This window comes from Brachyistius frenatus, unplaced genomic scaffold (genome assembly GCF_029030835.1).
Source record: "Brachyistius frenatus isolate BFR_SWC_R1_liver_20210118 unplaced genomic scaffold, ASM2903083v1 Contig_64, whole genome shotgun sequence".
NCBI classification, from domain to species: domain Eukaryota; kingdom Metazoa; phylum Chordata; class Actinopteri; family Embiotocidae; genus Brachyistius; species Brachyistius frenatus.
This window is the reverse complement of record NW_027210663.1, coordinates 1742537-1754570: the sequence shown is the minus strand read 5'-3', so window position 1 is coordinate 1754570 and position 12034 is coordinate 1742537. Positions and strand designations below refer to the sequence as shown.

The following is a 12034-nucleotide window of genomic DNA, read 5'->3' as shown; positions in this document are numbered from 1 at the left end:
GAATTCATTGCACTTTGGCATGCGCTGGTCTTTAAGTCATTCCTCAGGAGTTGGCTACTCAGATTTAGAAACGTCAAAACAAGCGCAATCACCCCCAGATCACTTACCTTGAGTGACAACTCCTGCGATTGTTGCAAAGACTAACTGTAAGATCCTCCAGCTCTGCCAGTAAAGGCTCATTTTGGCACTCAGTGCGGCTCGCTGTTCCAGGCAGGTTCCCAGTGTCCGTGTGGTCGGCTTCTGTTTCAGCACAGTATGGAGCGGATCGTTTCATCCATTCCTGCGGTTCGCGTACTTAACATAATCACACCTGTGGGAGTGTAAATTGTAGTGTAGTCCGTGTTGCAGGTGACATGGACCGCGCATCGAGATTTGTTCACCGGCAGCTCCCCGGCTGTGCGTAAAAGTTGTGCGTAACGACCCTGGAGATATATCTCCTAAAGGCTTTGTGACCGGTCAGACGAAACTGTTTGGCAGATAATTCCCTGTTTGGATCAATATTACCCTTCTCAACGAATTATCTCAGCAAGTCGTTCAGATTGAGTCGTTCTCCCAGACTGCTGCTGCGGCTGGGACTCTGCGGTGTTAAACGGCTGTTTGCAGATCACTGACTGTCTTGTGCGCAATCCTCAGGGCACTAAACTCATCATCTGTCACTGTTCTTCCCTTCGGGAAGCCACGTCCAGTACGCAGATGGTAGGATTAACCCTGCGTTTGGTTTCAATGTAATGGCAGAAGAAATTATCAAATTTGACGTTTTTGACTTAATCTGCGTCATTGTATGTCTGTCAACCCAGAGTCTATATATATATATAGTGTAGGCTACTTCCATTAAGGATAATTAATTCCCAGATCTAATCAGTGAAACTGGCATCAAACACATATAAAATGTTGTTTGTTGGAAACAATAAAATTGTACTACTTATATGACAATGATGTCATTTGTGTTTGAAGGGATGTTGGTTCTCTTTTAATAACGGTTATTTTCTACCGAGAGTTTTGTTCAACATTGGCTCGTTGACGTTTTCATCATTAGAATTTTTTTTGGAGTATCAGTTATTATGAAATGTAAATGCACTGACTGCATCCCGAAGTCGTATGGAAAAGTAACTCCATGACGCAATTTCACAAAATTTTCTGCTCATGTTCAACCTTTTTTAACAGTGGAAAAGTTCATTCTTTTTCACCCATAATCGGAGACGATTTTCTACACGGAGACTACAGATATTGCCATCTTGATTGCTGGAGTGCTGATAATAATCGCAATTTAAATCCAACCAGGTTAAAGCAGGAAAGTTGGGACATGATTGCATCACACTTTAGTCATTATTATAATTCATTCAAAATGTAGTGATTGACTAAAGAGAAACTTCCTTTTTACATTCTAATTATGACCACATTTTTTTTAACTTTCACTACTTTTTAGGAAAAGGTCCATCAAAAATGCATCAGCTTTGATTCCAGAGATCTTTAAATTCTAATGGTCCCTGCATGTTTTAGAGCATCAGGTGGATTTTTAGTGCCCTCTGATGGTAAAAATTAGTTTCTATGTCAGTAAAGCAAAGGTGAGTGATTGACTTGCAGCCAAGTTGCATCAGAAATGATTAGGTTTTCCACTTATTTTAGCTCATTTTTTTTAACAGAGAACCTGATGAGTAGAAGAGCAAATTTAAAATTCATACACGCATCTGCATATTTTAATGTGCAAGCACTGCATTTATGAAAGTAATGCTAACACTTGTGCAGCATCATGTTTATGAATGTTTTATTTCAGCAGGATGAAAAACATCAGTCAATTAGTGTTAAGAAACAAAATACAAATATTAGTAGTTATAGCTCAATGGTTAAACTTGGTGCTCATGCTGACTTCTTTCAGTCCAACAAAAGTTACTTGCTCATAGTCTTGTACTTGTAGCTTGCAGACTTGTTGTGATAAATGTAATGGGGCTTTATTGACTAATAAAGAGGATTAACCGACATATCACCACAGAGTGTCTGAGGAGAGCTCAGTATCTGGAGACAGGAATAAGTTGCCACAAGCTACTGCTGTGAGCACATTTGAGCTCCTCCCTGGCACTGCAGCACTGTGATAAGCAGCAACAGCAGCATCTGTGTGCTGGGTTTGCTCCAGTGCTGTAGTGCTGCCGAAGGAAAATGTTGATCCTTTCCTATTTACCTGCTCCTCACATACAGAGAAACAGCAACCACACCATGTGCCATATTAAGAAAGGTTGAGGAAACCCCTCAAAACCGGCACTGAAGCGCACAGGGTTGCATGAACATTCATAATCACAAATGCTAGACTGGAGACTGAATGAGAAAGACGTAAATACTCGCCATACAAGCATACAAATACAAATATTTCAGCAGTCTTAATAGCTGCAAGTAAACACAACCACAATTTCCCCTGCTATGTAAATTCAACAGTATGACTTGAGGAATTGCTGGCTGAATGGTTGAGTAATCTTCCAACGAAATCTTAATTAAAATAACGGAGGCATGCTCTGGTAATGAAACGGCCTCTTTATCACCTGATGTTGCACATAAGGCCAATCACTTGTCAGAACCGTCACACATTCACCCATTATCTGACATGACATTAAGCTGTGTGGGTAAAAAAAACAAGAATTGTGACCTTCCTTTAGCGACACTCTACAAGAAGGTCAAGTAGCTTACAGATGCAGAGAAAACATATGGTGCAACCTGTCAAGAATATGTTATAAACACTTAAAGGACAGAGAGAAAACACGGGCCTCCGGATATGCAAGTTAGGACATTGACATAGATGGATGTCACGGCAGAGATGTGCTGGAGTGGCGAGAGTGGCCATAAACTGGTGATAGATGTGAGTGCCACGAGGAAGGGAATGTGTTTTCAATGTACATCATCCTTCTGTGTGACAGATAGAGGTAACTTCTGCTGCGGTGTAGTTAGCCACACACAACGCTCTAATGTTTCCATTCTCATTTTCATTGGGAACTCACAAAGGGAGTGCACTAAAATGTACATAGCTTTACAATGGCATTGTTATAACCATTGAAAGCTGAATATGCAGAGTCATAGACAGAGTATTTATGTGTGGACTGATCTGCATACTGCTGTCTATGTCTTTCACCAGTCCTTTCTTTCTTGTTCTACCATAAATTCTACTATGCTTGAATTGTTTTGAATAACAATATATACTGTATGATTCTCTTTGATAATAACGCATTTGTAAAAGTTGGTGATATTCACTAAACAATCATTTCTGCTCTTGTTATGGTTAAAAGATGTGTTCAACATTTTGGGAAATACTATTTTTTGGCTTCTTACTGAGAGTTAAGATCTATAACACTCCCGTGTCTGTCTGTTAACAGGCTTCACCTGATGTTAAGACAGCACAAAGACTGGACACAGTGGTGGAAACAGCTTAACATCTGTAAAGGTAACAACAGCTTCCACATCTGTACACAAACTTACAAGTCTAAAAAGACAGTTTTTCATTTTACTAACTATTTTATTGTTTGAGTGGGAACCACCTAAAGTCTCTGCTGGTTGCTTTCCAAACAGTTCCTGCTTTAAAGGAGCAAAGAGACAGATTTTGTTACCTTTAGAAAATGGCAAAGCTGCCTGTTTTCCTGCGTGTTTCTAGGCTTTATGCTAAGCTAAGCTTGAAGGCTGTCGGTTAACATGCTGTGCAAACATGAAAGTGGCATCAATCTTCACATGCAGGTCTTGCGAAGAAAGGAAATATATTGGCAAATTGAAAACTATTGCTTTTATAATAAGTCACCAAACGGATTGTGTTCAGGAGGCTCTGCAGCAAGTTTGCAGAAAGTATTTGGTCAAAAGCATCAATGGGAGAGTTTTTTTCTCTAGAAAAAGCATCCAATAAGACAAAGCTAGTTTAAGGAGAATAAACACCAGCTAAAAAGTTTCTTATCTTTTTTGATACAGACTGGCAACCCAAAAGTTTTTTAGATCTAAAAAGCTTCAAAAATGCTTTATCAGCTTTTAATGAAGCCACTTCATAAAGTCTTTTAAATTAGGTATTGTTCGAAAGCTGTATAACTTATTATGGTTTCTCTGCGGTTGAGATGCTTTCACACCATTAAAAATAAATTTCCCCGATGAAAGAAGTTACAAGAGTGTTGAACACCAACACTCTGCCAGTGTTTGCTGAATATTAATCATGAAGTTATCTTGGCCATAACTAGCCTGATTGTTGTCATTCATGCATATTCCGCAGTGTTGATAAGTTCTGACGAACTGACAGCTATTTTGAGTTAACAAGCGTTGACATTTCTCCCATTTCTCACTGGATAAATCAACACTTGTGCAGATGTAGCTCAATATTCAAAATTGCTTCAAGGTGTTTGCAGGACTTTGGCAGAGCCTGTTACACACAAACTCGGCCTATTGAAGTAACAGAAGCTTTGTAGAAACAGTGTCATTAGGACGAACAGGGGAAAGCGTGTAGCTTAGCTAAGACCTCAGGCTTTTTGCAGGTGGTGTTGGCCATTATTGAACACAGGAACAACCTGCGCGCCAAAGTGAAAGTGTAATGTGACTAAGAACAAGAATAAAATCTGACAAGTCAAACTACACCCACGTGCACTTCAGATCAAACACAGTCTTCTTAAACTATGTCAGTCACTATATGCAATTACAGTTACTCCCACACAGAGTAGGTTCTGTCTCCACTTTTATTTATCCAATAAACCTTCAAACAGTGCACATTGTTCAACCTCCAAAGAATAACAAGCCCTCCATTTACAAAGCACATGTTTCCATCATATTCTACACTGGATAAAACAGTGACAGGCAAATCTTTATTATGCTGGAGGCTTCATCATATTAAATGACAGAGAAAATGGCTGCTGTGTCCTTAATAGAAGGGAGGCAACCGGAGGCTTTTTCATATGACATGCCTGTGCAGCTTCCATTGCACTCCCACACAAGCCGCTGCTCTCCAAACATTAATAGCAGGTCTGTAAAACTTGAAAGGTCCAAAGCAGAGACCTGAGCAAACACAAGCTGGGATGACTCAAATACACCCAGAGAGCCTGATTTCGGTTCATTCCCCAGGGTCCTAGAGGCATACAGGTCAGCTATGCACCAATGTCACTGAGAGTTAGTCTCAAACATGCATCAAGCCTGAGTATAAGAGTAATTCTGATCACTTGGTGTCAGTGTTGGACATTTGATAGTCTCTTGAAGTGTAAAGTGTGCACTGGCATAATTTTCTGCAGTGAGATCCACACAAAGATGAATGTCCTGCCAGTGCTTGAGTCAAAATTGTAATGCTTACATCTGCAAATTTATAGTATTTGCACACACTTTTATTTAAATAGTACAGCAGTAGTTGTTTATTCCAAACTCAAATGTTGAGGAAATGTTGTCTGCAGCTTCTTAATCTTGCCCAAACTGGGCCATGAGAGACAGCTCTCCATGTTTGGGTTGAATACCCCCAGGCAGCCGAAGACGAGTTTGTTTAGCCTAATCTCCACTGTGTGATGTATGACTTCTTCCCCTGCTGTCGTACTCATGTAATCTGTTGTTTGTGACGCTTTAAATCCGGGGACTAGCGAGGGGTTGAAGAGGGAGACTACATGATGGGAACTGTCATCTTCGTCCCATCGACGGGTGCTGCCAGTATCCTGCTAATCCCTAGAGTAATCCCACAACCACAACAGAGAAATCAGACACACCAAGGCAGGCAGGACAGTGCTCTGCAGGGCTCTACACAGCCAACGCAGACTGTAGTGTACATACACAAGCACATGCACACAGTGTTAACACAGTGACAGCAGCCACTTTACATGAAAATTGCCTCTCATGCTTGATTGACGATTGAATTGATGTTTACACGTCTTGACAAATAACAAATATGTATGAAGCAACTAAGGACTGTTTGCAACTTGAGTGAAATTGAGTCACGTCTAGGGTAGGAAAAAAAAAATGACTCAGATGTCCAATCTGGGATGTGCGTGATTGAGTTCTGTGGCATACGACTATGTTGTCACATTCTTTCCTGACCTTAAACCATCCGAGAGGAAGAAAAAAATCACATAAATACCATTTATTTAGTTCAGAAATGACTTTTATTGAACTTTAATTAGTTCAACAAAAACACTCTGGACCTGCTGAAAGAAATCCATCAGACTTTCTGTGTCGGTTTTCATTTCATTTTCTGTCTTGTTTGGTTATGTGAAAGCAGAGGATCTTGAGGATCATCCAACCAAAGCAAATTCATTTATATATTCTGATGTCACCTCCATGTGCCATCTCACAGCTGTCTTAAAAGACCAGATGGAATATTACTGCATGAAAACCAGATGTTTGGTTTCTCTGTAAAAGTTGATTCTTACTCAATGATGCAAACATTTCCTCTTCTCCTATTCTTTTATTTTTGTCTAATGAGGAGGCTTTGATGTCTCTGAACCAAATAGTTCTTCCTGCAGGCAATTTTGACAATTCTCCAAATAATATTTTAACAATAACGACATAAAACAATAATAAAATCCTGACATCTAACGATTTATTTCCTTTTAAAGCCAAAAGATGAATGCCTTTCAAGCAATTATACGACAGTTGATTTTCCTCCTAAAAAGATGATTTGTTACAAACAAAATCCTCATGTTTTAATAATCAGATCATCCTGTTTGGTTATCTTAAGGAGGTCGTAAAGAAATCATGTATATCTCACAAAAGACTCATTATCCCCTCATCTGTCTCATTCATTATGTTAATTTTTCCCCAAAGCAGCATGACTCTATGGGTGGGAAATGACAGTTGGTTAACCTACACCAGTGCTATCAACTTAGATAGCAAGAGGGCCAAATAGCAAAATTATTAGGAGCTCATGGGCTTTTTTTTTTAAATTAATGGCTGCAAATAACTCTTACAGTATGTTAATAGATATATTACCACAAGGAATAAACTAGTGACATGCATATATTTTCTTTAAATGTTATTGTATCAACTCCAGACAGCAGCAAGTTCATACAAAAAACCTTGAAAGTTACAGTTACAAAGTAAAAAGTCTAAAACACCAAGAAGATATGAGGTATTCTGCTGACAAGTCCATATCTGCAAATGTAGAAGACAAGGTGAACATAGGAGGAAAGTATGCATCAGACTACCAATAGATGGTTGTGTTTATGATACCACCACAAAACAATTCCAAGCAGGTGCTTAATGCAGGTCCATATCCATATTTTTCTGAAAGTTGACAACAGTAAATCAGAAAAACAGTAAGACATGTTTGAATCATCATAAAACAGATCTTTAATCTTTGCATTTTCACAAGAATAGCACTACATGCATCAAGCAGGTGGTATACCTCTATAGAACTATCATTCCTATCAGACTTCTGTCATTTTGAGCCTGTTTGAGTCAGTGAGAGAAATTACACTGCCTTGATTTTTCTATTTTAACATCAAGATATTACCTCTTTTGCTTTTACACAGAAGTCTGCTTCAGGCTTGATGGAAAACAGGTCATGAGCAAACTGCATTACCTCAATGGGAATGCTGAAGCTGGTCATGATGGGCGTTGTATGTGCCCCAAGTGCTGCGCTCATGAATGCATGGAGGTGATCTGCACTTTCCTTTTCCTTTCATCCGAGCCTGCAGGAAAACTGACAGAAAATGTGCCGTGATTTGACTTTAGGGACTCTTCACGTTGTATTTTTTTAATCACAGCAATACACCTGTTCCACAATTAATACATTGGTTTATTACTTGCTGCAGCCATCAAACCAAATAAATACCTGTTAGTTTATTCATTCTGGAATTCACAATTTACAGAATCAACTTTATTTTTTTTGGCTTTTAAGAGAGACTTTTTGAAGCATGTTGTTAAGCTAACTGACTCTCTCGTTAGCAGGCGCAGGTTTACCTCTGCAGTCAGTCAGAGCTGGGGAGGAGTAAAGGTAGATCTCATTCATAGTGGTGGCCTTCAGTGGTATTGCACTTTACAACTTCACTTTTCAGCCTCTGAGACTATGTCCACTTTTATAAACTGTCTATGATAGTAGCAAGCTAAACTATGATGCTGAACATGGTAAACATTGTCTGCATGTTAGAATTTTGTGTGGCCTTGTTAGCAAACTGACATTACCATTATCTCTGCTGTGCCAAAAGTACTCATGACACCCAGCATCGCTGTAGACTCTGTTATACAGAAATGCCTGAGAGGAAGTTTCCAGTTTTGGGGTTGGAAAGGAATACCTCGAAGAATAAATTCTTCCCTCTCCTCTTTGGTAGAAAACTGTGTAGAGGTTAAGTGGTAAAATGGATAAGAGAGGACTGAGTTTGTTTTTTATGGCAGCATCGCTCGCTCCATGACAGCTATAGTGGATTAAATCTCTACTACAATACAGTTTGGGCGACAGTTTTAGAGGTCAAACAAGGAGACTAGACAGTCATTTCTGTTGCTGGCAAGCTGAGAGGCCTTGACCCAAATTGAATATGTTTGCCAAAAGGACATGTACATACTCAGTAAGAGGAGGTTGTTGGCTGTGCACCTTAACAGTGAAAGAGAACCACGAATAGATGATAAAGTGATGTCTAGCCTTGTCTGTAATTGGGCGAGTGAACTAAAGGGCAAAGATGACAGGTTATTTAAGTGCAAGGACAGTTAAGTACAATGCAGGCAGGCAGCAAAGATATTAATCTAGTTTGAGAGTGGCCAATAAATGCTACCCAAAGGACCTATGAGGCTGATGAGGTTGATGGAGGGGTCAGCGTGAGTGAATTGCAACACGCCATTGGTTGAACATTAAGGTCATGAGATGGACCTTGGTAGAATCAGATTGTCAAGGATGAGAGGTGCCGGGGGCAACGTTCAATAAAACATGAGAGCAATCTTCTCACCAGGAGTAAAAGTGCTTGGCAGTTCAACTCGAGACAGCCCAAACAGATTTCCCCTGTGAGCCAAAAGCACTGCAGCCGCTCATTCACCACAGCCGGCAATCCAAGCTGCCATCAAATCGACAGCCGTTGCCAGAAATAGTGCTGGAAATTGGTCAAACTATCACACAGTATCTGACCTCTGACAAAGCTTATCTTGCACATGAAAACGTATGGAGCTGAAATGATAGTGTCTGTCTGCTCCAACTCCCCTTTCTGCCTCATTAGTTGCTGATATTGGATAGGTTATCTCAGCTTACAGCACATTTTAAAGTTGTAGCTGGCTCACCTTATCCTGAAACTGCTGCGGTGGAAAGGTTACATTTTCCTGAGAATATCACACCTGAAACCCCTTTTTTTTTTTTAAATGACGATTAGATATGTGCTTGCTCCCTCTTCTGTATGTTTCCTGTGTAGCAATTAAGGTGTGTCAGTGATGGCTACATCCTGAGTTTATTCCTTCGCTGAAGACTGTCTGCTACAGGGCATGAAATGAGGAGACAGATGATAAGCTTCTCCCTCCCGCTCTGGGGAACACAGTCAGTCATGATGGAATGAATCATGACGGGCAGGAATCTCACAGTCAGAAAAGTATGTTTATAGCAACACCACCCAATGATTCACAACAACAATATGGACAGCACGTGGTCTCTCTTGGGACATGTTCATCAAATTCTTGGAGTTTTGGATGCAGGAAATTCCTCAACACGGATTATACATGCATGATGATACATAGTATGGATGCAGTTTATATCATCTGTTGTCATTTATTAGACATTATTCCTCGATTAAATCTGAAACAAATGAACATGTATGTGTTTCAGTTTGGATTTAATTCATTCACATGAACAGAAACAGCAGCCGAGGATCAGTAAGTAGTACAGACTGTAAACATTAAACTTCCATGTCTTCCCCTACAGCATTCTTAAAGACACTCTGAATGACCCGAGGGGCTGCACATCTTAATCCCAATTTCCTTTCACTGATAGAGTGCCAAATTCCAGGAATTACCTGGCAAACCGTGATCAGGTCCAGAGGATTAACAGGAATATTCTCATCCAAAAGTCTGACTGCTTTTTTCATATCCAGAGGATGGTTTAGGAGAAGGCCAATGAGTGGATGTCAGACCTCAACTTTAATTTATGTATACTTCTTTTCATGCGAGCTCACAACAGCATGACATGCAGGCTGAGCGGTTAGTCATCCATGTTATTAGATTTTTTTTTTTTTCTTACTGGGTATAGTGGTGTGCACATGAGGAGTTTTAGGGCAGGCAACATGTCAATCTTACAGCATGTGAATGGGCAGATATGACATTATATGTAATCATGTTATGTCACACAAATGATCAGATGAAATGTGTGAATGTCTAACTATTCAATCAGGACGAAGTGCAGCAGTGCAGCTGTGCTGCCATCTAGTGCTTCAGTGCTGCACCTCTCTGCTTGTTGAGTCTGCAGTGGGACGAGAAATGAATTCATTTCTGCACAGCATTCATTTTTTTTCCATTTATCTCCCGTGGAGCGAGTGTGTGTGTGTGTGTGTGTGTGTGTGTGTGTGTGTGTGTGTGTGTGTGTGTGTGTGTGTGTGTGTGTGTGTGTGTGTGTGTGTGTGTGTGTGTGTGTGTGTGTGTGTGTCACTAGGGATTGTGCCCTCGCACACACTTTTATTCCAAGAATTTTACAGTGCCTTGGAGTGCACATATCTCCTGTATGGGTAATCCCAGAGGGAATCAAAGCTGTAGTCCTGGCAGGGTTATTGCCACGCTTCATCCATTGTGTGTGTATATATATATATGAGATTTTTGCCCCGGCCACAATACATTCAAATTATAATTTAAAAAGTACTTTCTTCCAAAGACGTCCCTGAACTGGTCACATTGTGTTCTGCGAATTATCAGTAAGTGGGACATTTTCCATGAACATTTTTTTTTTGCTGTTAAAGAAATAGCTCAATATAATTGGAATTGTGCTTTTTCACTTTCTTGCAGTAAGTTTAATAAGATAAACACTGCTCTCATATTTGCGAATATGAAGTTCTAGACAGTTTGCTTAGCTTAACATAAACACAGAAAACTGGGAAACCAGTTAACCTAGGTCTGACCAAAGTTAGCAAAAGCATCCAAAATACACCAACTAAAAATTTCCCTTATTAGCATGCTATTTCTAGTTTGTTTAATCCCATGTTAAAAAAAAAAAAAAGAAAAGACAAATTGTGGTTTTACAGAGAATAAAGTGCAGGACAGTTTCTTGGTTGGGAGCAGTGACTTTCCAAAGTCTTGTAGTCAGTGAGGTGAGGCATGAGGAGAGAGTCTCTGTGCTCAGCCAAAAAACTGTTCTGCTCTGCAAAGCCCTGTTGGCTGAGGGGTAAAGGCATCAAGCATGAACCTCAACGGCCCCTGCCTGTGTCCAAACAGGGCTCCTTATTCTCTCACTGTTGTTTCCCGTCATCTGCTGGTGGGCAGATTTTTTTTTTTTTTTGGAGGCAGAGCCAGCCCAGCTGTTTCCCTGTGTCAAGTGTGTTTGCTGTTGTCTTATAGTTACCAAGCAGATGCCTAAAAGTTAAAGCTATTCCTTAAATGTTTAAAATGTAATACGTTGTTGCTTTGATCACCACAAATGAAATTCACCTCTGTTGTATTGGTGCGGAGGGAGAAAACTTAAAAGCTGGAGGAAACCCTGGCTTCATGTGTTCAAATGATGAAATATGACTTTTTGTATTTTTTGTATTTTTTTCATTGAGTTCTGCATTGGTAACCAAACAATTTAAATAATACAATAATTGCTCTAACCGCATAGCTCTCTTAATCCATGTTTATACAGTGAACTATTTGTGCATAGTGACTATTTGACATGACCACTATAATTTTTGCATAATCGTCAGAATCATTTCCATTCCATTCAACAGCTAAAATGAACAGAAATGTCATATTTCCATTACCATCCGTGCCATTTTCCCTCGTCTGAGGTATGACTGGCGAATGACATCATCTCGTTTGATGTCATCTCGCTCCATGCTTCTGGTTTAGTGGCATATGAGTGGAGAATTAGCGCCACACACTGTTTATCTTGGGGCACTTAACTTCTAATAGTCGACTGACATTTGGATGAGCATTTACTGACATTAATATCATGGATTTA

The 12034-nt window shown here is 39.9% G+C and overlaps 1 protein-coding gene across 1 annotated transcript in view; it reads right to left on the bottom strand.

Annotated features, from left to right (window-relative positions):
- The window catches only part of LOC138625658 (transmembrane protein 132D), a 31920-nt gene extending 31351 nt beyond the window's left edge, over nucleotides 1-569 (bottom strand). Inside the window, exon 1 of the mRNA XM_069706739.1 lies at nucleotides 108-569. Coding sequence (XP_069562840.1) covers nucleotides 108-180 — 73 coding nt within the window. The 5' untranslated portion in view covers nucleotides 181-569. The remainder of the gene's footprint in view (nucleotides 1-107) is intronic.
- Nucleotides 570-12034: the final 11465 nt, after the last annotated feature.